Genomic DNA, 25,192 nt, shown 5'->3' on the forward strand with positions numbered 1-25,192 from the left:
AAGTTCATCTCGCACCCTAGATATTAGGAGGTAAGCAGCTAACGTACTGCTATAAGGAGTTAGCAAATCTCGACGAGCATTAAAGTCTTAACGAGCTGCTAAAGGTCGAGGAGGCTACAAATCTTAACGAGCATTAAAGTCTTAACGAGCATCAAAGTATTAACGAGCTGCTAAACGTCGGGGAGGCTGCAAATCTTAAGCAGCTAGCAAATCTTAACGAGCATTAAAGTCTTAACGAGCATCGAAGTCTTAACGAGCTCCTAAACGTCGGGGAGGCTACAAATCTTAAGCAGCTAGCAAATCTTGACGAGCATTAAAGTCTTAACTAGCATCAAAGTCTTAACGAGCTCCTAAACGTCGGGGAGGCTGCAAATCTTAAGCAGCTGGCAAATCTTAACGAGTATCAAAGTCTTAACTAGTATCAAAGTCTTAACGAGCTCCTAAACGTCGGGGAGGCTACAAATCTTAAGCAGCTAGCAAATCTTAACGAGCATCAAAGTCTTAAGGAGCTAACAAGTCTTAAGGAGCTAATAAGTCTTAATAAGCTAACAAGTCTTAAGGAGCAGTAGAGTCTTAATAAGCTAACAAGTCTTAAGGAGCAGCAGAGTCTTAGGAGTGCTCTAACTCTTAGTAGCGCTTCGACTGCTAGAGAGGAAGCTACTCTTTTCTCGACGGCCTTAGCGCCTGCTCTTTTCTCGACGGCCTTAACGCCTGCTCTTTTCTCGATAGCCTTAACGCCTGCTCTTTTCTCGACGGCCTCGGTGCCTACTCTTCCTCTTTATCGGTATCGGGGCCGTGCCATTCTAGGTATTCTTCTGCTACCGCAGCACCAACATTCTTATAAATGGGTGCGCTAAAGTTTGTACTATGTAACTAAGTAGGCTAGGAAGGTTCTAACTCTTAAGCTCGTTGCTTTAGTTCGGTGGATAGAGGTAGTGTATTACCCTATACGTCGATAGCAGGGCTAGTCTTCCGTATATTAGTAAGCGGGTATACTAGTTCCCTAAGTGCTACTAACCTTCTTTGCGCTAGTACGTGTGCTTCCCGTCTGTAACGTGCGTAACTTCGCAGTAGCTTTAGAAAGTGACTGCTTTAGAGCCTCAATGTAACGTATAGTATCCTTAAACTAACCGGCCTTGTTCTAGTCATTTCTGTAGTTTGTAGCCTCGCGCTAGTTGCGTTCTAGAATTGGAACATTAAGGCTAAATAACTGTTGCTCGATGTTGTCTACTTGTTGCTTTAGGCGGTCGGCCTTTGCCCTCTAGCGCTCCTTTGTCCGTCGATTGTGTGTAGCTTAGTCTCCTGCCATTACGAGCAGCCGTTAGGGGTTATGCGTAGGGTAGTATTGAAGATCTGTATACAGATGGTGCCTCCCTAAGGTGTGTCTGCATACTAGCAACTCGCGCTAATTAGCTGAACCACTTTTGCCCTAGGCCCGCCCCCTCACTTCGAGTTGCTAGCAACTCCCCTAATAAATTTAATTGAAATGTGCTTCAAATTCAAAAGGGCTTTAGGAATTTAGTAATTTCAACTAAGGTCGCTAGCGACAACTAAATAAAGCTAAAGTTAATATATAGTATAGCTATTACGCTAGGTTCGGGGTATATCTACTTACTCTTATTCTTATTATCTATTACTACTATATCTACCGCTACTATATCTACTACCGCTACCGCTACTAAAGGTCCTACTATTAAATACTCGTTACTATTCTTTTAATAGAAATTAGTAGTCTCTAATAAAAATAGACGCTCTCTTATAACTAAGTTATAATATATTAATTAGCGACTACTATAGTATATACTATTAGAGGCCTAACGGCTACGGCGTATATATATTAGCAGCGACTATTAAGCAACGAAGACCGCTCGGTATAATAGGTATATATAGAAGTTGCTAATAGTAAAGTAGTATAGTATCTAAATGTTAGGACTAAAAAGGTTATACGTAATTAGTATATAACCGGGCTCGAGTAAAGCTAGGGTCTCGATGCCTTAGGCAGGGCTTAGCGCTTAGTAGTAGGCTAACTTGCCTACCTTCCTCCCTCTCCTTTTAGCTCCTTATTAAATACTACCTATACCTACTACTACCCTATCTACCTACTAACATACCCTTCTTATATAGTATTCGATCTACCTTTTAAGGGTAGTAGCTAGATAGTCCTTATTTCAAGCTTTTAGCGGTATAGCTACGAAAACTATCGATTTAACTATATTACGCCTAAAGGATAGGACCTATACGTACTATTCTATTAAAACAACTATACTAATTATTAAGCAAGGCCTTCTATACGGCCTATTATACTAAGTTAATCGCACTAAGCCGATATCTACTAATTCCGCTATATTCGTATCTTAGAGGCTAATAATACATTATTAGTATCGCCCCTTATAATAGCTAGTTTATTACGAAACAATAACCGCGGAGCCGCTAGTAGCGCTCGCCGCTAGCAATAATAACTCTAGCGGCATAGTGCCTACTAAAGTGCCTACTAAAGAGCCTACCGGAGAGCCTACTAAAGGAGAACCTACAATTCTAGGTAACGACCTAGAATTGCCTATTAACGACATTCTTAATAACATTGTTAATCGTCGATATAGCTAACTAGCCTTTAGTCCTTAGCTAGTAGCGAGACTTTAAGAAGCTACCTAAAATAGGCTCGCTACTCTACGTTAAGAATAATAGCTAAAGGACAACCTCCTCGAACTTCGCCGCCTTTAGGAAGCTCTAATAACTAAACTAATAGTAGGGCCTTCCTTACTAACTATTTAAAAGAAGAATACTAAACTTAAGGATTATACTATATTCGATAGCTCTAGTCGAAAACAATATAACGACTATATTCGTAACTGCGAGCTTAACTAGCGTAATATACCGAGAGCGCTACTAGATAACTATTCCTTAGTTGTCTATACTATATAGTATATTAATAGAGACCTAAAACGCACCTAGGACGACTATTTTAATTCCCTCGATAATTAGACCGCTATTTAGTAGCAAACCTATAAAACTATTATACTAGACACCCTTAGAAACCCTATACTAAGGCAACAACATACTTAGGACCTATATCTTCGAGCTAAGCAAAAGACTAATTAATCGGCTCGCTTATTTAAGGCCTATTTAAAGACCCTCGAGGATAACCTTCCGGCTAAGACTAATTCTATATAGATCTCGGAGATACGCCTAAAGCTTAGATAGGAGCTTATCCTCGAATTGGACCGTCGCCGTATATTCGAGCAAGCTAATCTAACGCGCATTTAATTCATAGTCGAAGTGGAAACAGCCGAACGGGCTGTTTAGCTCTAACAACGACTAGAATCGAGGATCCGACTAGCTAGTACTAACCGTAGCAACCGTAGCTACGGAGGAAACTAAGGTTCCTACTAGGACAATAATACTAATAGTAGGAATAGTAATAACGACCGTAGAAGAGGCTATAGCCGGCGGCTATATAGAGGAGGCCGCGATAGGGGCTATAGAAGGGGCTTATATCCCTATAATACTAACCGCTCTACTAATAATAATAATAGCTACGGTAGTCTACTAACCGGATTGAAGTGCTTCAATTGTAATAGTACTAGCTATCTACTAGGCTAATGCGACAAACCTAAGGACTAGGCCCGAATTAACCGTGCTTCCGCTAAATACCGAAAGTACCTCTTAGCGGCTAACGCTACCCCTATAGGCTAACCTTCGAAAAAAGAGTAAGCGCCGCACTAACTATTAGCCTTGTGCGGCGTAAGACTATCGATATTGTGCTAGCTATTACACGTACCTATCTCGTATCGGACTCGCATAGCACTAATTATAAAACTAAGGTTATGCTAGACCTAGGAAATTTAGTTAGTGCCCTTATTAGCTATTACCTAGCTAAGTAATTAGACCTTCGACAACTGCCTAGGACTAACCTGCTAACCCTTGCTTGGTTTAATAACGCTCGGCACTTAACCTATAGGGCCTACTATATTCCTATAGTTCTAAAGGACGACCTCGGAAATAAACGTCTACTAGACTTTACTGCCTACGTAGTAGATATAGATAACCTATATAGGGGAGCTACTATTATTATTAGCAACCCTATTCTTAAGCACTATGCTATCGCTATAGACTTAGGCAGTTAATAATAGCGAGTTAGAATCGCTAGGAAAGAGGATATTAAGTATATCGACGTTAGCGAGTGCCCTAACGATATTAGGGTCCTATTTATTAGCAACCTAATACTAGCCTCCGCCTTAGCCGACCTAATAGTCGACCTATTAGGCGATAACGATAAGCCTGTGCCTCCTAATAGTATAGACCCTAATTAGCTTGCTCGAATACTATAGCCTATTCGAGAGACCTATATTAATATATTTAAATACTACCTAGTATCGACATTGCCTATATTTAAAGAGACTAATTATAAGATTAATATTATAGAGGGCAAAGAGGTCCCCTTTAGGCCCCTCTATAACCTTAGTAAGCGTAAGCTTGCTATATTACGTAAGTACCTAGAGGAAAACCTAGCTAATAGTCGGATACGGTATAGTAATAGCCCTACTAGTGCCCCTATCCTGTTCGTACTAAAGAAGGATAGTAGCCTACGCCTATATATCGATTATCGTAGGCTTAATACTGTTACTATTAAGGACCGCTGCCTACTTCCGCTTATTAATAAGACCCTCGACCGCCTTTCTAGTACCTACTACTATACTATACTAGACATTAAGGATACGTACTATCGTATCCGCATCCGTAAGAGTAATAAATAGAAGACAGCCTTTCGCACTCGTTATAGCTATTTTAAGTACTTAGTTATACTATTTAGGCTAGCTAATACCTCTGCTATATTCTAGTCCTATATTAATCGGGCCCTATTAGGCCTATTAGACTACCTCTATATAGTTTACCTAGACGATATCCTAGTTTATACACATTTACCTAACATTGTAGAGTACTAGGCTACTATACGTAAGGTCCTCGACCGCCTATAAGCCTATAGCTTATACTACAAGCCTTCTAAATGCACCTTTGCTGCTAAGGAGGTAGCCTTCCTTAGCTTCCTCGTATCGACTAAGGGTGTTAAGGCTAATCCTAACCGGATTAAGACTATTACTAAGTAGCTAACACCTACTAGTATTAAGGAGCTTTAATTGTTCCTCGGCTTCGCTAATTTCTATCGTCGCTTTATTAAGAGCTATTTATAGCATGTAATGCCCCTAACTAAGCTTACTAAAACTAAGACTAACCTAACTAGAGAGTTCAAATAGACTAATAGAGCATAAGCCGCTTTTAACGGTTTAAAGCAATGCTTTACTAAAGTCCCCCTACTATACTATTTCGTACTAAGCAAACTAATCCGTATTAAGACTAACGCTTTATAGTTTGCTATTTTAGCTATTATGTCTTAGCAGTCGGACAAAGACTACTATTAGCACCCGATTGCCTTTTTCTTATAAAAAATAATCGATATAGAGCGTCGCTACGAGACCTACGAGTAAGAGCTCTTAGCAATCGTAGAAGCCTTTAAGTACTAGCGCTACTATCTTAATAGTGCATAGCATACTATTTAGGTCTATATAGACTATAACAACCTACGTAGCATTACTAAGGTTATAAGGGTTATAGGTCGATAGGCTAGATAGGCCGTCTACCTCGCTAGGTTCGATTTTAATATATTATATCGGCTAGGCGTAAGTAACCCTACTAATAGCCTATCGAGGCGACCTAATTACGATAGCGAGACTTAGTACATTAATTCATTGTTTCTAACCCTATAGTATAAGATTGCTATAGCCCGTATTATTAATAAGCAAGCGTAGGATAAGCGGACTTCCGGACCCTGCGGCAGCAATAAATACTATAGCAGAGTTGTCGTTCTTCTAGTATACGTTACGCTTGCGCTTTCGCGCGGTCTCTAGCGTCTCTAAGGGCTTATTAGTAGGAGGGACGGCCGGTATACGCTTAGTATCCTTACGTAGAACGTGCAAGTCTATTTCCTTAGCGATGCTATTATATAGGCCTATAACCTTAGCTATATACTTAGTAGTCTCGTATATAGTATCTAGCGTAGCGTTTAGTATACTATATTATCTTTTCTATAAGCTCTCTAATATCGATCGAGCTATCTTCGTAGCAAGCGTCTAGATCGGAGGTATACTCGCTTAGATATTAGTCTATTACCTCTTATAGGCTACTAATCTCGGCTTCGGTAGTATAGCCGATACTACTCCTAAGAACTAATAGCGAATCGGCTAGAACTAAGGCCGCGGTTAGGATTGTATTAGTAGTGTTATATAGGAAATTATCGGCGAGAAGTACTATATTCTACTTGCCCGTTTATAGTGCGACCTAGGCTACTATATAGTTTTATATAGCCGATACTAGTATTATATCTCTAGTAGCCTTTATTTGTATTATAAGATCGTTATAGTTCTTTATATAGTTAGAGAGTATCGCCTAGTTAACTATAAGTTAGAGGCGACCTATAGCGCTACTTAGGGTAAAAGGCGGTAGGGTTAGTAGAGGTAGTAACTTTAGATTAACGCGCTTAAGGCAGCCCGCTATAGTAGCGACTAGCTTATCGTTAGACTCTAGCGGCAGTTACGGTATATCGTAATCGTTACTAGTAGTACGCGTATCGGATATACGTAGTTAAGCGCGTAGTAGCTTCTTAGGCTATTTATTAATATAGTTACTTTACAGCCCGCTATTTTAGCTACGCAGTAGTACGGCCTAAGGTAGAATCTTACCGAAAGTAACAGCGTTAGTAGTGTCGTTCTCTTCTAGCTTAGAGGAATTATCTAGGACTAGGAAAAAAGATACTAAATTCTAAGTCTCGTCGACGTTATACTAATAAGCGCTCTTATTCTAATCTACGAGCGAATTAGTAATATTACCGCTTATTATATTAGGTACGAAGCCGTTAGGGACTAGTCTCTTATCTATTATCTTCTTAGGCTAATTCTTTATAATTTCTACTAATACCGTAAAGCCTACTAGTAGGTTGCTTATAATCTTATCTATATAGGCCTTAAATAGGGCGCTAATATAGTCCTTATCTCTAAAGTACGGCTAGACGATCGCGTCCTAACCGACGGCAATCTTCTTATTAAGACTAAGTATAGGGATTTTCTTAGCTTTAGCCTTAGCGTAGCTTATATAGTTACGATATCCTACTAGTACCTATAGGTAGCTATACGATTTATAGGTAACTATAACGTCCGATATCTTAGCTAGCTCGATAAGATCGGCGGTATAACCTTCTCTTTATAGGGAATAGACGCCGTAGACGTATATATAGCGCTAGTAGTAATCCTCGGTGTCCTAGGTAACTTCGGCCGGTTCGCCGAGCTAGCGGCGTTATAGTAATAGGAGCCCTTAAGCGTTAAATATCGTCGACTAGTAACGCTAAAGCTACTCGTTACTTATTAGACCGGCGACTTTTATATATAATATATATTAATATATAAACGTATTAGTTACTTATTTATACGTTTTCTAGTAGGAAATAGAGAGTAGTTAGTTAGCCTATAATAGGGTCGAATAGGAACTAGTAGGCTAGGGCGTTAGTAAGATTAGCCTTACTGCCTTTATCCTAAGGAATTCTCGTGCTTACCTCGTAGTTAGCGTATCGCTAGCGATAGATAATATCTAAGCTATTATCGGCGTAAGTATATAGAGCTAGTTATCTATTGCCTATAATTGCGATAATATTAGTAAAGGGAAGCGTTTCTCTTATTATCGAGTAGTTTGCTAAGGTATTTAGTATATAGTGCGCTACGCTACTACCCTTTAAGTTAAACTTAAGTGCTAGATTACTAATATATATGCCCTGTCTATTAGGCGTCTAAAGCTTCGATCCTATAGAGTAGACGATATATATACCGAATTTAACGTTACTAAAGTATTTAATGCGAGCGTATAACTACTTATAAGTTATCGGCTTCCGGAATAATAATAAAGAGGAACCTAATGCCTATACTCTCCGCCTTCGCGAAGATATTACGTAGCTAGCGGTTATTAAAGCCGCGATTCTATATAATAAGGATCTCTAGTAGGATTTCCTTAGAATCCTACGTAGGCTTTATACGTTAGCCTATATTAATGCCGTATAACTTTATAGACTATTCTACTTCGTTAATTAACTTTTTAGGAGCAAGTATATCGCCGGTTAGGTTCCTAAGTAGCGTATTGCCTCGATTGCCCTTATAGTTAATTATTAGATCCGACTACTTATTAATCTTCTAAGTCTAGTAAACTTAACGCTCTATAAGTTCTAGGAGCCCTTCTATAGCGTAATAGGTTTCGAATTCGAACTAGAACTATAGCTTACGCGAGGAGTATCTAGGACACGGCCGGATACTATAATTATACTAGTACCTACTAAGAAGCTAAATAGCGTTACGAAGTTAACTAAGGATTACTAGTAGGATCGGCAAGACGGAAGAGTCGTAGACTATTCTCTTTAGTACTAAGAGTTCCGGTAATAGATATAGTATTAGGATTTAGAAATCTAGCTACAAATTTAAGTATAAAGTATAGGCAATCCTTAGTTCGCGCGTATAATTTAGTAGACGGCTAAGCCGATTACGCGATATCGAAGGGCATTCTACTACGCGAAGAAATAATAGCTAGTAGGAGGCTAATCGTTAATATCTTTTAGTACGTAGTATAAGCACCCGCACTAAAACGCTACTAGTAATAGGAAGATACCTCTAAACTTGCTATCTAACGTTAAGAAATCGAGGAGATAGCCGTCGGAATTAAGGGCTCTACGTATATATAATTAAATAAGGTTATACTTAGCTTAAGAATTAGTATAGTCGGGTAGGTCGTACTCGTTTACTAGATACTCTTACTTTTCGATATTGTCTAGCGCGCGAAAGATAGAGTAGTCTAATTTAAGGCTACCGTCTAGAATACGAAAGGAGATAATATCCTTATCGTACTTACGCTCCTAAAGATAGACCCCGTAGTAGTTCGGGTTAGGTTGGTTTAGTTTGCTAAGCCGAAATTCTAGTTTAGTTTAGTTTAGTTTGCTAAGAAACCGGTGTACGGACTGGTTTGCCGGCCACGTGCTAGCTATAGACAAAAACCTATCCTAAAACACGTCTAAACAGCCTAAAACATAGATGCAATCGTGTAGCGTATATAATATAGGGCCCCCGGGCCCGATCCGAGGTCGTCGTATACCGTTATATATCGTCGCAGTTTCCTTAGAAACTAGCTTAGACTAGCGGGGTAAAAAACCAAACCGGAACCAAACCGGAGGGGTACCGCTAAGAAACTAAACTATATATGTTCTATAGTTCGCAAACCGAACTACTACGGGGTCTACCTAAAGAGTAGCGTTAGCGTTATATACTAGCTAGCTAGTAAGATAATATAGTTCGGCTAGGATCTATATACGATTATCGTAATATAATAGCTTTAAATAGAGTAGATATAGCTTTAGACGCGCCTAAATATACTCGACTTGCTAATCGTCGGGCTTATTTAGGCAGAAAACCTATAGTAAGGCGCTATACTAATTAAGTTTAAACGAAGCCTAAAAGATCTACTATACTCTATCGTAGTAACGGTTGCCGTAGAATTCCTTATTGCCTTAAACTCCTAAAAACCGAACCTTAGCTACTAAGGCGTTATACTCTTCCGCTTCTTTAAGCTACTAAATATACGTAGCTTCTAGTACTATCTCCGATTATCCGACGAATCCGCGTACTTTTAATTCGTCGATTATACGCTAATATTTAGTAAATTCGAAGTTGTGCTAGAACTAATACGCCTAAGGTCGAGGACCGGGACCTAGTAGTAAGATCTTAATAATTCTTATTATCGGCGTACCTAGTAGTAGTTTTAATCGCGTTTACTAGAATATAGAGGGGGCTATAGTAGAAGCCGTCTTTAGCGCTAATATAGGATATAGCGATATAGGTTATAGGCGAGAACGCGAGGATACTAGTTAAGGGCGAGATCGTAAAGCTAGTAGAGATTACGACTATAGGAGAGTCGCTTAAGATTATAGTTATAATATAGGTAATAGTAACCTTAGCGGTAAAGCTTGTCGCTATAATAGCGAAGGCAGCTATAGAGACTATAGAGGTAAGGTTAGTTGCTCTAGTAACTTCGGTAATTACGGTAAACGCGGAGATAAAGATAATTGTCTTATTAATAATAAGATTGCTAGTAAAGCTTGTAATGCTAATATACGTTCTATCTACAGGCTATTAGCTAGTAAACGCCTAGCTAGCTCGGAGTCCGATAGTCGAGCGCGTACTTCCTTAAGGGCGTCGTAAAGTGTCTTACGAGCGCCTTTATATCTAACTTTTAACGACTTTAGTATATTTAGGCCTATATCCTCTATAGGATTATACTACTTATAGTATATATAATACGCGTCGCCCTCTACGTAGTCGCGTAGGTAAGCGTAGTTAGGCCGGTAGCGCTAGATATATTCCCGTTTAATAGCGTTAATAGGCTCCTCGCTTTTAGATATAAAATCCTACTTATAGAGATATAGATTCTACGTCTATACTAGGTCGTCGCGCTAGATTATATCGATCTTCTAGAAGATTTAGTAGCTAAGAAGGGAAGACATCCCTTACTAGGTGCCGTCGAATAGGTAGGTAGCTAATATTATACTCTAATTACGCTTAGTTATAAGAGACTCGACGGGGGTTCTTTATCCTACTTTTATAAAGAAATAGATTAGATTCGCCGCTACGATAACTACTAGTATACACACTCACAAGCAGGCAAAAGTCGTATCGCGTAGTAATACGAGTACAAGATTAGAGAGGATTAGCCTCGAGTTCGCGATTAGGCGTCGCTATACTACGTTAAAATATCTATAGGTACGCTAGTATTATACGATCTAGGTTCGTTAGGATAGGCCGTAAGATAGTTCTCTATTTCTATACGATCGGCGTTATTTACTACGTCTAGCTCCTTATTCCCTTAGTCGTTCTACGGCTCGATACTATTAGCCTCTTTATCTATACTATCTCGCTTTATATCCTTTTACTCCTTTTCTAGCTCGCTACTATCGGCTCCTTTATTACCGCTATCTTCTTTCTACTCTTCTTATAGCTCGTTACCGTCGCGATTCTCTTCGGTTATATTCTATTTTATATCTTCTCGAACCTCCTTTTTCTAATATAAAATACAGGGGGACGGGATTCTCTTTTATAATACTAATAGGCCTCGTCGCCTTTATTAGTTAATAATAGTAGTTCGCGTACTACTATTTTAACTAGAAAACCGTTAGCGACTATTAGCTACGCTCTAAAGCCGTCTATCTATATTAGTAGGCTAGACCTCTTTATAATATATACTTTAATATAATTATAAGGAAGTAACGCGTATATAGATACTAGATATAAGACTTAGTAGGTTCGATAGGGAGCTAAGTCTATCTACGTAAATCTAAATAGTTTTATATAGTACGCTAAGCGCTAATAAGCGGGTTAGTATACCTAATGCCTAGGGCTAGTATCTTTTACCTAGGGCGTAGCCCTTTATATTATCCCTATTCTCTCCCTCCTCTTTCTTAGAAATAGAATACTTATTACGCTATTATATTCGACCTTAGATACGTACTTATCTAAGCTTTCTAAAGTAACGCGACTATAGTTTCCTTTCCTATACTAGAGATCTCTACTACTTTCTATTAGGATCGCCTTTCCCTAGACTTTAACTTCTATAGTTTCGTTTACAACTTCTAAGTCGATTACTTTTATCTACTAACTGCCCTCTAAACCGCGCTATAACTGCCCTTTTATAAGCTTTACTTCTAGCTATACCTTTCTATCTTTTATCGACTCTTACTTCTATATTAGCTTCTAGTAGTATTAATATTTTCTTCTTTTCCTTTCTTTTTCTTTTCTTTCTATATCCCCTACTACTACTACTACTACTACTACTACTACTACTACTACTACTACTACTACTACTACTACTACTACTACTACTACTACTACTACTACTACTACTACTACTACTACTACTACTACTACTACTACTACTACTACTACTACTACTACTACTACTACTACTACTACTACTACTACTACTACTACTACTACTACTACTACTACTACTACTACTACTACTACTACTACTACTATAGTAAGGTACTACTCTATCCTCTTACGACTTCCTTTATAAAATTAACTCTTTTAGATAGTTTAGAAACGAATCTGTTATATAGGTTAATATTAAAGTCTCCTAGCCGGTTGAGTAGGACCGGATCCCCTTCGAATAAGTCTAGCATAATAACGTAGTAACTATTTGCGGCGAATTAGTCGGCGATAAGTTAGGCGTTAAGGAATTTATAGCCGATAACATCGGTAAGGATAAGAATTGCGGTAGAGGATTTAGGGCCGACGATATAGGTTAAGACTTTTTGTTTTTTTATATTATTAGATTAAGGTGTTAAAGAGGGTATAGAGGGAGGGTCTTACTATTACCGATGTTCTCGAGCTTTCCTTTCGCCTCGCCCTCGTGCTTAACGCTAATAGTGTAGCATTTTCCTAGTAGGTTAGAAGACATATTAGGGAACTTAGAACTCCTAGTATTATTATTACGGGGGGATGGAGTTGTAGAGGATATATAATAGAGAAAGGTGCAAACAGGACTAGAGCATCTCTAGACATTTAGCGCGTGTTTTCGGTAGAACTAAACCTACGAGCCGCGTAGTATAACGAAAAGAAAAAAATGAACCGTCTTCCCTATTAGCGTAGTGTAAAAGGTAATAACTAAATTCCTATTAAGACCTCGAAATTGTTAATTAGAGCAAGTCGACACCGTCGTATTAGCCTCGTTCTTAAACCTGTTCCGGGCTATCTAAAACAGGAAACCTGTTAGTAGAATTCTTTAGAATCCTTCGATACTATAGACTGTCGCTTTTCTAGTCGGCGTCGTTATATCCTGTTATAGATTTTTCTTCCCCCTAGGTTGTTTACTAGACGTCGCTTATATTAGCTCGACGAAATAATGTTTACGTACGTATCGCTATCGTCGATCCTATCGCCGCTATCGGTGCTATTACTAAGAAGGGTAGTAGTAGGTAGAGCAAGTTTATAGCACGACGGCACAAACTATTACGCACAGCGCAGTTAATTACTTACGTAATACTGCATTGTCGGCGGTCAAATTGGCTTCGGTGACTTTATATACTAAGAAGTTATATAACAGTTATATAACTAAGCTAGCGTTACACAAACTCGGACCGTAAGAGAGAGGTCGCCGATTGACGTCGGCTCGCCGGAGATAGGCGTTAAGATAGCATTAGGTAGGCACGGTCCGTTCGAATGTTGTCTTTTACTTAATGTAAACTGTGTTGTATTCAGAAGAAGGGCTAATTACAGAAAGCCCAAAGATGAAGTGTGCATAGTTGCAGCCTTAGGCATTATGCACGTAATAGCCTATATATATACTCTTTAAGTCACCCCCTTATCGCGTACATATAGCCAAACAAACAAACCAAACAAAGGGGTATTAGGTATAGAAACAACTAGACTACTCTTAGGCTATTATAACAAAGCAATTAAACAAATACAAGCAGTTGAACTAGACAATAAACCTATATCTTCTATCTATTTAGTACTTAGTAGCAGGCTAAGCGGCGCTCTTAATAGTAGCCTTACAATCTACTAAGTTTAACTACTAAACAAAGAGACTATGCTTAAGCTTGTTAAGTAGCTTAGTAAAGCTATTAGCAATTTGGTCGTAAGTGCTAATCTATATAATAGTAACCGTGCTATTAGTAATCTTCTCCCGAATATAGTATACCCTAGCATCTGTATGCTTAGTATAGCTATTAGTTATAGACTTCGCGTTAGTAATAGCAATTGCTAACTCATTGTCCTTATATAGGATAATAGGCTTAATAGAGCCCTTATAACCTATTTCCTCTAATATACGTATTAAGGGTACGGCTTCCTTAGCGGTAGTAGTAAGCTAAACATACTTAGCTTTAGTAGATAACAAAGTAACTAAGGCCTATCGGCTAGACTTGTATAGAAGTAGTCCGCCTACTAGTATAAAGTAGAAGCTACTAGTAGAGCGGCGAGTAACTAGATTATTAGCCTATAAGGCGTTATAGTAACTAGCAAAGTTTAGTTTATAGTTGTACGTGCCTCGAAAGTATATACCGCGGCTAGAAGTGCCGACTAGGTACTTAATTAGCTATAGCAGAGCGTAATAGTGTTCTTTAGTTAGACTAGTAATAAATCGTAACAATAGGCTAGTAGTGTAGCATATATCTAGTCGAGTAATTATTACAGGCTATAGAGCCTCTCTAATGCCTTCCTAGTACTTAGCCTTAAAAGCAGTACTAGCTATATAGCTATTAGGTGCACGCTAAATGCTAGTCTTAACATAGCGTAGTGCTATTAGAGTAGCAGGCGCTATACGGCCCTATATACCGTACTTTTCACTAAGCCGGTTTAGATAGGCGTCCTATATAATATAAATAGTACGGTCCTTGCGGTTGCGAATAATGCGCATACCGAGATAGTAGTAAAGATTACTAAGCTCGCGCATATTAAATCGATCCTTAAGCAACTAAGCGACGGCCTATAGAGCTAATAGACTGTATGCAATAATAATTATATTATCTACGTGGATAACGATAATAGAGTTGCTAATAGTGTGTTTGAATAAACACATATTACTTATTATAGGGATGAAGTTAAGGCTCTTTAGGTACTTGCGGAGCTCTTTATACTGTAGTATAGGCGATTGCTTGAGTCTGTATAGGGCCTTCTTAAGCAGGCAAACTATGCCCTTGCCTCTACTACGATCCTTAAAGCCGTATAGCTGCTTAACGCAGATCTTGTAGTTGTCGCTAATTATAGCGTTTAAGAAGGCAGTAAGAATATCAAACTGCTAAGCCTCCAAATTATAATAGGCAATAAGACTAAACAAGGCTCGGAGAGTAGACGGCTTAGTAACGGCAGTATAGGTGTTATTATAGTCCTTACCCTCAACCTAAGTAAAACCCTTAACAACCTAGCGCGCCTTAAAGCGGCTAACCTCGCTATTAGCATTGCGCTTAATAGTAAACACCTATCTGCTATAGACCACCTTGCGGCTATTTAGAACCTCTAGCTTAGAAATATAGATCTAGGTAATGTTGTCTATAAGTAACTTATACTTAGCCTTATAGGCTTCCTTCTACTATAGCTAGTATAGTAATTCCTTAGCGTCCTTAAAGCTCTTTAGAATAGGAATAGTCTCTTTAGGCTTATTAGACTGTTCGGCAATATAGCAGGAGGCTATAAAGCCCTTTATATAGGCTATCGGCATGTTAGCTAGTTAGCGGCGCGCCTTGCGTTAAACACCGGCATTAGCTAGGTACCTACGTAAGAGGTTACGAGCTAACTTGTTACTTCGGGTCTTGCGCGTAGAACGATTACTAACAGCCTTAGCAGGTCGCTTAAACTTAGGCAACTACCCTAGCTCGCCCTTCTTAGCGTAAGGATCGTACGCTAGTTCTTCCTTAGCTAACTAAAAGCTATCTTTATTACTTAAAGGCGGTTAAACAGCTAGTAGGTTATCGTCGAGTAGCAACGGACTAGCGACCTTATTAGTTACCTCTATATCCTAAGTAGGCTCGTCTAGAGGCTCTTCTTACTAGGCTAGAAGCTGCTAGACTATACTAGCGGCTTCCTATAGTAACGGTGCCTCGTTGCTTGTAGAATTGAATAGAGCCGGCATAATAGACTCGAGTGTAACAAACTCGTTCTTAGCTAGGTTATTAGGATTGGCGTATAGGTTTATGCCCTCTAGAAGCAATAGCTCGCTAGCTGTCTTAATAAACTAGACATCCTTTAATAGAATAACCTTGTGCTAGTCTACCTCCGTTTAGGCCTTTATACATTAAGGATTACGTTCCGCGGTAGTAGTAGCGGAATAGATTAGCACACGTAATACAGTCAAATTTAGGGTTCTTTTACCGACTTCCGATCTACTAATTATATACTACTCCACCTAATCCTTTGCCTAAAGGCCTAAAGCTAAACCGCTGATTTTTATCGTAGATTCCGCTATTAAAACACGATCTCGCTATACCAACGAAGACTAGCATATCTAATACGCAGAGGTTGTAGCGCTGCTATTTCCGAATATAGCGATTCAAAAATCAAGTCTCTACGACGTGTATACGTTAAGTTACACTAATTCAGCCGAGCCTACTTCTGTAGCTATCCGCCTACCTAAACATACCGATTCTTAACATATCGTTTAAGGGTATACGGACCTACGGCGGAGCCTGTGCAATACTTAAACTTTGGAGCTACGTGCTGCTTATAACGTGTTTAAGAGATAAAGTAGTAGTAAAGAGATAGATACTCGAGGCCGAAGGATTAGTTTGCCCTACTAGATTGCGGCGACCGTTTAGGTTAGAATACAGATCAAATAGATACGCGGAGGTTGTAGACAGTACTAGAAAGGTGGACCTCCTACGCTTTGTTAATATATAAGAGCGTCGTTTGTCTAATAGTAAAGCATATAGGGGTAGGTAAACAAGTTAGTCGAGAGCAGCAATTTACGTTTATCGATAATAACTTTAGCATTTCTAAAGCGACTAGCTTATTAAAATAGCGGATATTCTTAATCGCTAAATTATCTAGGTCCCGTCTCTATAAAGTGCTATACTGCGACTAATAGTTGTTAAGCTATATAGCCTATTCGACATAAAATATAGTAGTAGTAACGCAACCTGTACCCGCTAGCAACGGTTTAGCTTTAGGCGCTTCGCTAGAATGAGATCTCGAATAGCGCTAAACCTAATATAGTATAGTATAGAAATGGAAGTTACGAGTAGCACACACACACGAATTTAACTACGAAGCGCCTAAATAGAGGTAGGTGCTAGTTAGGAAGATAAATTATATATTTTCCTAAGTCTACTAAGTCCTTAGCATAGCTAACTAGCTTGCTAACAAGGCCTCTACTATCTATCTTCTTTCTACGAGCAACTCCGTAATTATATGCAATAGTAGTATAGCTATAGGCACGAAGATGCTAAAGACGTAGCTGCTTTCGAGACTAATTAAGCTCCCTAGCTACAATAGTATAGGGGCTAAGACCTTCCAAGGTTCTAGGAGTGATATTAAGGACCTATATAGCAGTAGTGACTGTATACGGCTACAGGGCCTTTAGCAAATTGGCATAAAGCATTATCTTTCTCGCAGTCGTATATACGATATAATTGCTAGAGATGACTCCCGAGCCAAGTTGAGTTCATCCCAACATTGACCACAGCCGCGGAACCGCCTAGATGTCTTCCTAGGTACTTGCCGGTGAAGACATCCTTCGTAAGCGATGTATCATTGTTGAGTCGCAAGTCAAAGTCGGTGATTGTCTTCCACAAGGGCGGCAGGTAAACCAAATGACACTGCTGACCAAGGTATTCTTGTGCTACCTGCAGCTCGATGGCGGTGCTGGTTTTGAGTAGGTTGGCGAAAAGAGGTGACACTGGTTCTCTGACTTGGAAGTCAATAGGACCGAACTTGATCTGAACAACAACGTTGTCATCGAAGTCGCCATCGAGAGGTTTGAAGAAGTCAACGGCCGCTTTGGCTCGATCCGCCTTCCAGTCCGATTCGTTCAATTGGTTATAGACGAAAGCTCTGAACATGAGTACTCCTCCGTGGGGTTTCAGAGCTCGAGCGAACATATTTGCGCCCTCGGCAAGAGTTCGGTTGTAATGCAGTGGACCCGGTTGTCCTTCTGAATTCGCCTTGACCAGATAGCCAGCCATGTCTGGAATACGGTGGTATATCTGATCTGTCACGTTGTGCCAAAAGGCAATGACTTTTTCATCCAGCGGGTCGTACGTATCGGTGACAGTCAGATTTGCGGGTGATGCAAAGTAAAGAGACAAGCCAAGTTGGATGCCATAGGGTCTGAACACATCAGCAATCCGTCCAAGGCCTTCGATGTTGTCTGGTTTCAAGGTTGTGTAATTTGCATTGACATTGTTGACCACCACAGCATTGACACGGATGGAGGCTAGAAGCCGTGCGTATTCTGCTGCTCGTGTGAGATCTGATCTAACATGGCCGTTTTCAAAGAAAATGGACTTTCCCGCGAAACCACGCTCGATTGAGGAGTCCAGCTAGAAGCCGAGAGCAATAATGTTAGCATAGCTTTGGGCAAAAGTAGACTGGTGAAGTTTCTCACGTTGTCCCATTCGTTCGTCCATCGTATTGGGGCTGCCGGGTTCGTGATGTACTCGACATTCGAAAAGTTGCCTTGCGCAAGCATTGACAAGTATTCGAATGCGCCGTATAACGCTCCTCGCTCATTCCGTCCAAGAATGCGAACATGGTGGTCCTGAACGCTGAGTGAGAAGCCATCTTCAATAAGATTGAAATGGGGGTCTTGTCCGTGAAATGTGTTCATATATTGATCGACCGTGCCAACAACAATGCCGGATCCGAGTTCAATCGCTGCTGCATTGGTGGCGACCTTTTTGCCGAATATCTGTAGTAGTCCTCGTTGCAGTTCCTGTCCAGCGGTATACACAGGGCTGCCCTGAGTTCTATTGAGAACAAGGATGCTAGATGGTAAGCTGTTGTGATGGTATTCATGAGGCAGTGGAGCATATCGGAGCCAAGCCTGTAGGCCATCCTCTGCGGCGACCAAGGCAAGCAGAGAGAGCCACCAAAGCATATCCACTGTAGATTTCAGACAGACAGCCACGAATACGAAGCAACAGCAACAGGCTCATCTCTGCCTTTTCATTAAAACAGCAGCCCTACGCAACTCCTGCGGTTGGCAATGCCGATGTTGGCATCGAATTCAGCCTATAGCCATTTCCGGGCGGAGAAGATGGTTCATCACGGCAAACAGCGAGAGTTTTTGGCGATTCCGCCCATTGTAGAGGCAAACGGCGGGAATGTGCAGTAACGGCTAGCGGACATGTTGAGAAAAGAGGAGGAGCATCGGAGTTTTGAGACGCGTGTGGATAATGTCAATACAATGCCCAATATGAAAGTCCTCAACGACGTTTTCGACCCACGAACACGATGGCACTACTTGACAGAGGACAGAGAAGCATTGTGGGCAAGATTCTGCGAGAAGAGATGGGCAGGTCGTTGACGGACCTGGCAAGGTTGCGTGTCTGAGATGCAAGAGCCTGTATAAGGGATGAGATGGGTGATTGAATGAACGAGAACGGCACCATTTGAGGCCACAAGTATATCATATCCCGAAGAGAGCGATCACAGTTTCGAGATGGAAGCTGCGCACATAGCGGGAGAAGTGACTCCACAGCGCCTGCGAAGGAAGGACTTGCATCGTTCTGTCAAACGGCTCCGGGCAGTAGTCGCTATCGGCCTCTTCGTAACCTGCCATTATCCGCAAAGCCTCATTGCTGAACTTTGCCAGCACGCCTTCCAGAGCCGCCTCTCATCATGGCCCATGACGACTTGAACCGACTGGTGATGACGCTGTTGGCACTATCTTCTGGCCTTGAAGGTACACTCGCGAGCCAGATCAGGACCGAAATCGCCAAGATTCCGGCAGCACTGTACAGCGAACGCAACGAGACCGACAAGAGCATCGCAGCATTGAAGAATCAGACGAGAGAAGTCGAAAAGATGATGGAGAATCTGCGCCGAGGTACGATGTCTTCCCATTGATCATCTCGTAGCGGTACATCTTCCCTGACATTCCACTCACATAGAGAACGAGCACCTGAAGGAAGCTTATACACTGCTGGAGATGCCAATGGCTCACGTGCAGCCGGAGCTCCAGACTGCAAACACACCACATGCAGATACAATCTCCGCGAGGGGCTTCAAAGGCGGGTCGTGTCCGCCGAGCGAAGAGCGACGCCCGCCAGAAGCCCGAGCAAGCATCCGCAAGCGATTCTCGACGGGCTTCCACTCGAATGGCGATCACGAGAGTGAATGTAATGATCGCATCTCAGGAGCTCGCGACGAGAACATCCTGCCAACGCCATCTGGTAAAAGAGTATGGGTGGGTGGACTGGCCCGTGAGACGGACGAAGGAGCGCTGAGGGAGTTTTTTGACGACTTTGAGTGGTGGGACAACCGCCCGAGATGCGAACATTGCTAATGTTCTCGGCGCTAACCTCGATTGCAGCGTCTCTATCGCATTCCATACCACAAGTTCGAAAAACAGAATTGCCTTCGTCATCCTTCCCACAGCTGCCGAAGCTTCGCGGGCTGTCCGACAACTCCACAACAAACGCCTTCTCGATCGCATAGTGTCAGTGAAGCATGCGATTCCGAAAACCAACCCTTCCTCTGAAGATGCTGACTGCTCTGACGTGCCCGGGGAAGGCGACTTTCACTTTCGGGGTCGATCTTCTACCAATGCCGTAGAGCTTTTTCCCAGATTGGGGGCGCGATCACAGGACAATCCCGCCAAGCGAGCGAAAATTTCGCCAGCTTGATTGCGAACACTGGAAAGACAATCATGTGATGCGTGAAAGAGCCATAATACAGAGAGCTTAACATGGCTTCCGAGATTATCCACCACTGCAGGCAGAATTGATCTGGCTACGAGATGGTATAGACTTAGACGTAGAATGGCGAGAATTTACCACACTACTCAACATGTTCCTTGGCGTGTAGTCGACTCCAAATTCTCCAATTTCCATGGAGGGACGGTCATCGTAATCTCCTATGACGTAATCTTTGAATTGATCGAATTTTCATCCACAGTCCAAATGCTGGAGTCGATCACTCAACTCGACGATATACGGCATTTGCTGTGTGTGCTGAATGATAAGACGTGCACTGAAGAAAGAGAACCGTAGAATACTGATCTGCTTGTAGGCGGAAACCTTCGAAAAATTCTACGTGTGCCCGACTGGAATGGAACCGTTGTGGCAAAAAAAGAAAAAGAAAATCTTCGAAATTTGGAGGAGGCGGATTTGCTGTGTTTGACAGTTCCGGCTACAAGCAGATTCGAGCCTCCGGAACTGAGTACTGATTAAAAAGTCAGTCAAGGCCTCTGCAAAGGCGATGACTTGTTCTTGTGGTATACAAAAAGAGGTTGTTACATTTGATCAAAAAATGATCTATAGGTTCTATTCTGCCCGGAGTTAGTAAAGCCACGGACTCCTATTCTATTATTCTAACTGACCGGATACCGGGAGTCGAACCCGGCGCTGTCCGGTAACTCTGATTGCTCAATGAAAGCGGACGATGTTAGCTGGCAGGGGGTCAGCATGAGTCCGACTGTTGACATTATCGATGTAATGGGTACTAGGAGACTAACCCGATACACCTGCTCAACGGTTAGCCGTTGCTCATAAGTGAATGGACAGGAAGACGAGCCATATCCGATTGCCTGATTGGCTGGTGATGAGCATGGATGAGCTCTACAATAATATATACATAATACGTTATGCTCATATCGGATATTTTCGGCCCGACTCTGCCCCCGATCCTTTCCCTCACTTGCTCCACTTGTCGACTTCATCGCAACGCCATCAGGTTTTCTTCGATGGTAGAAAGGTCGCTCACATCTGGGAACAGGTCTTGATTGCTAGCCGTCCGGCATCATTCAAAACCATACCAGGGCTGTTTTCACTCATCACCTAAAGGGCTCGCGAATTCTACAACCCTGCAAGTTTCTCTTGCAATCTGGACATCTAGCAGTTCTTGCTCGGGAAAGAAAACTTGTATAAAACTGGAATGGCTCAGAAAGACTTTAAAGAGCTGTCGATCTGCATAGCCGCTCTGCATCTGGTCCACAAGCAGACCGAAAACAATATTCAATCAATTGCATAGCCGGCGCCACCGAGCGCGACGAGAGCAGTCATTGCAAAACCCGGACTTCCTTTATGAATTCAGCGCATTCTCGGCTGTATCGGGCTACTCTTGCTCAGATAGACCGGCTCGATGGACGTCTAGAAAATCCAGGTCCCAGTCTCCTTAGGCTGTGACTCGAAATGTTACGAACTCCAATCAGCATGCTACGACAGGAATGATACTGCAGCAACTTGGGTCCAAAGACGACAGCGGTCTGGCCAAGGAATTCGGGTATTGGACCATCTATCAGGCTTGGTTCTTGCGGCCATGCAGGCAATTCCGAAGTATCTATAGAGTCTCGGCTGCACAAGGTCGATAGGCTTGAGCTCAAAATTCGAATGGCTTCTTAAGACTCCTTGGAAGCTGTGCTCAATATGTGCTTCAGCTTAGGATAGAGTCCTGCTAATGCTAGACCGGGCGAACGTTGTGGAACATGACTGACTTCCTTGGAGCACACCCAGGAGAGACCACATGAGACTTCCCAGAGAAGTATTTCGGGCAAATGAAGGTCAAGGCCGTACCAATGGCAGTCTCCTCCATCGAAGCGGAAGCCATATTACGGATGTCACTCTTGGGACAGCATAATTGCACCTATCGAGTGCTCACAGATGTTCTCCCTCTATAGTGTGACTCGTACAATCGGATCCAGTCTGGACCTCGCGACTGTCGAGATGTTGCACGAGCCGGAATGAGGCTCCAAGTCTGGGAGAGCACAAGTGCATCTATGAAGTGTTTACGGAAGTCCTCCCTCTACGGCGTGATCTGAACAGTTGGAACCGGCGCAAACCTAACGAACGTAGACATATCACACGAGTCGCAAAGCAGGCCCTAAAACTTTTACTAAGTGCATCTCATGGTGTGCCCACGAACGTCTCCCTCCATGGAAAGCACTCGTAAGACTGGATCCAGTTTGAACCTCCCGACTGTGGATATATCATCAGACTCGGAGCCAACTCACCGAACCATTCCACAGGTGCATTGCTAGAGTGCTCACTCTCGCCTCGCTCCCTAAGCTGATACGTCCAGCTGGATCCAGTCCAAACCTCGCCCCCGTGGAAAACTCATACGACTCGGAGCGAAGCAACTGAAGCGTTCCACTATTCTAGCTCTAGGGGTGCACAAGTGACCTCCTGAATGTTCACCTACCTAGGCATAGCTCTTCGAGATCTTGAATACGAAGGAGCTCAGTTCAAACATCGAGTCTTCAGGGACACTACGCGGCCTAGAGCGAGATGGCCGAACCCTCTGATTATACTTCTCCGAGGAGTGTATACGTGCACTTACGAATCGCTCACGCTGATGTCGCTCGCAGAATTTTCGCTAGGATCTGGGTCCTGCTCAAACCTCCGGACCATAGAGACACCACGCGACGTAGAACGAAACCACATCCAGCAAAGATGCCACAGACGGTGAGCGATGCGCAGAGACTCGCCTGGTCTGACATCTAGGCACCTCTCCAACCTGTGTCTGTCTGCTAAAAGCTCAGAATGCTTCACGATATCACACTGAGCACGATAACAGCGAGAGGCACGTAGGTGGACCACAGCGCAATCTTCACTATGGCAATATCGCGCAAAAAGAGGCAGGAATGCGTCGGCAAGACCCGCTAGCGTGATTCTCACGAGGATCTAAAAATTTCCTTTCCTCACACTTCGTTCTACCCTTTGCGCACCACAACACCACCCGGCGCCGACCAAGGTCGCTTTGCCACAACAAGCACGCCAACCCGCCTGTCTACATTCTCTGAACACCCGATCAAGACCGTTTCCTCGAACCGCTCTTAGCACGGCGCTGAGCTAACCGACTTCAGCGGGTTAGAAGACGATGAAGACGACCTCACTCCAGACGACTTACTCGTTCAGGCAGCTCAGGAGCAGACCGCACTTTTGATCGCGATCGACTCCGGCGACACGACAGCACAGACCTGCCAGCTGAACATCCCGGTAGAGATCGACGCGCGAGGAAATACGAAGTACTCCGTCTACTCTGTCCGGCTTGGCAAGACCCTGACCGGCTTGATGGAGCTTAGAAAAATCGACATGACGCCCCAGGACTACCAAATCCTGCACGGGCTGTCGGTGGAGACATTGCACGATGCAATGACGCTGGATGAGCTAAAGCACCAAGTTTCAGCGGATCATCCACCCACCATCGAGCAGCTTCTCGGCGCCTTGCCACCAGTTACAGTTGTATGGCATGCTGGTGACTACCTCATGTTCATCCTGCCAGATCTGGAAGCCGTTTGAGGAGGAAGTCGCAACTTCAGATTCTGACTCTGATTCCATAACTTTAGAGTCTGGCCACACTGTGACTTTCGCATTTGACCACAGGGAATTCCTTTAAGCGGTTCAGCCACACGAGTCGCGAATAGCCTAAGCTCACCTGGAGTCCATCTGCCTCCTCGATACCTTGGAATGTCTAATGGCGCTGAGCGAGCTTGACATGACATACACGCACTACGAAATTCTGCACGGCCTTTCGGTGACTACCTGGCACGAAGCACTGTCGGCCATCATCTTTGATCAGACGAAGCACCTTCTATCAAGTCTTCGACCTCCCACGGTAGCCCAGCTTCTTGCAGAATTGCCATCGGTCGAAGGCGAGTGGCGTGCTGGTGACTACCTGATGTTCATCTTACCCGACACCGACACGGAGAGGAGTGCGAACTTCATGGACCGGTTCGTGAACTCAGAAGGTGATGTCGACGCCGATCAAGATTTGAACACCGATTTCCCCGTGCGTTCGCAGCAACACAGCACAGGCCGGAGGCAGCGGCGAGCGTGAATGGCGTAAGCTCACCTTGTTGTGGATCAGTCAGCACTGCCAAGTGCCAAGGCCTAATTTCCCGTTGATATATGTGGCCTCTGGCTCAGACAGAAGCTTGTTTCCTTTCCTCATGCAATTCTATAGTCAATCAATCAATGACTTGTTCTGCTCAGCTCAATCACAACACACCTACACCTATACCTTGCCTGGCGCCTCCATCGCTCTCGAACGTCAGAGCCAGCAGGGTGTTTTCCGGATATATCAATATCAGCACAAATCTGGGAAGAACATACGGCTGGGAACGTACACAGATGGTGGCCAAGGCGCCTTCTAAGCTAAGGGTGTAATTGGTAACGCAGCTGCCAATCTAGACACCGCGCGCCGAAATTATTTTTCCTTGCAAGATAATGGTAATGATCTTGGTCGGGAACTACAATCGGATGAATGATATAGCTCAGTGAATGAAGTATGTACGTCTTCATATAGCTAGCATCGGTGTTCTGACTGTGTCTGTATGCAGTCCTGTCCTCTTTCCGTTCACTCATATTTCAATTTCCCATTAAGTATTCGGGTATAGCGCTTCCTTAGCCGAAATCGGCCTGTGACTAATCTCACTCGCGGCATTCAAGTTTCAAGCATCACCT

At 42.7% G+C, this 25,192-nt stretch overlaps 4 protein-coding genes across 4 annotated transcripts; 1 reads left to right on the forward strand and 3 right to left on the reverse strand.

Annotated features, from left to right (window-relative positions):
- Positions 1 to 1,239: 1,239 nt before the first annotated feature.
- Positions 1,240 to 13,394, reverse strand: MYCFIDRAFT_171270 (uncharacterized protein; the record flags this gene model as incomplete). The annotated part of the gene is made up of 6 exons (XM_007924792.1): positions 1,240 to 1,270; positions 1,313 to 1,374; positions 1,423 to 1,442; positions 9,033 to 9,043; positions 13,285 to 13,308; positions 13,351 to 13,394. 6 exons carry the CDS (start codon positions 13,392 to 13,394, stop codon positions 1,240 to 1,242), a joined length of 192 nt encoding a protein of 63 aa, XP_007922983.1.
- Positions 13,395 to 17,203: 3,809 nt separating this feature from the next.
- On the reverse strand, positions 17,204 to 18,654 carry MYCFIDRAFT_1104 (glycoside hydrolase family 67 protein; the record flags this gene model as incomplete). Its single annotated transcript, XM_007924102.2, has 2 exons — positions 17,204 to 18,109; positions 18,175 to 18,654. Coding segments are annotated over 2 exons (1,386 nt in total), but the record flags the coding sequence as incomplete, so codon positions are not given.
- A 740-nt stretch (positions 18,655 to 19,394) lies between these two features.
- MYCFIDRAFT_88754 (uncharacterized protein) lies at positions 19,395 to 20,579 on the forward strand. The gene is made up of 3 exons (XM_007924793.1): positions 19,395 to 19,617; positions 19,682 to 20,042; positions 20,104 to 20,579. The coding sequence occupies exons 1-3, from the start codon at positions 19,410 to 19,412 to the stop codon at positions 20,414 to 20,416; spliced, it is 882 nt and encodes a 293-aa protein (XP_007922984.1). The 5' UTR covers positions 19,395 to 19,409; the 3' UTR covers positions 20,417 to 20,579.
- A 1,266-nt stretch (positions 20,580 to 21,845) lies between these two features.
- MYCFIDRAFT_171273 (uncharacterized protein) lies at positions 21,846 to 24,175 on the reverse strand (the record flags this gene model as incomplete). The annotated part of the gene is made up of 21 exons (XM_007924794.1): positions 21,846 to 21,880; positions 21,918 to 22,033; positions 22,091 to 22,108; positions 22,136 to 22,227; positions 22,254 to 22,373; positions 22,414 to 22,504; positions 22,537 to 22,544; positions 22,594 to 22,622; positions 22,649 to 22,735; positions 22,777 to 22,842; positions 22,903 to 22,924; positions 22,959 to 23,039; positions 23,078 to 23,243; positions 23,279 to 23,339; positions 23,405 to 23,439; positions 23,466 to 23,573; positions 23,623 to 23,665; positions 23,695 to 23,854; positions 23,887 to 23,896; positions 23,928 to 24,119; positions 24,165 to 24,175. The coding sequence occupies 21 exons, from the start codon at positions 24,173 to 24,175 to the stop codon at positions 21,846 to 21,848; spliced, it is 1,551 nt and encodes a 516-aa protein (XP_007922985.1).
- Between the last annotated feature and the right edge of the window lie 1,017 nt (positions 24,176 to 25,192).

The sequence above is a fragment of the Pseudocercospora fijiensis genome (genome assembly GCF_000340215.1).
Source record: "Pseudocercospora fijiensis CIRAD86 unplaced genomic scaffold MYCFIscaffold_2, whole genome shotgun sequence".
Classification (NCBI taxonomy): Eukaryota; Fungi; Ascomycota; class Dothideomycetes; order Mycosphaerellales; family Mycosphaerellaceae; genus Pseudocercospora; species Pseudocercospora fijiensis.

Excerpts from the sequence above, each read along its gene's own strand:
- MYCFIDRAFT_88754 (XM_007924793.1), top strand. The coding sequence starts at position 19,410 with ATGGCCCATGACGACTTGAACCGACTGGTGATGACGCTGTTGGCACTA. Across the intron at positions 19,618-19,681 it reads GATGGAGAATCTGCGCCGAG|AGAACGAGCACCTGAAGGAA; the intron begins GTACGATGTCTT and ends CCACTCACATAG. Across the intron at positions 20,043-20,103 it reads TTTTTTGACGACTTTGAGTG|CGTCTCTATCGCATTCCATA; the intron begins GTGGGACAACCG and ends CCTCGATTGCAG.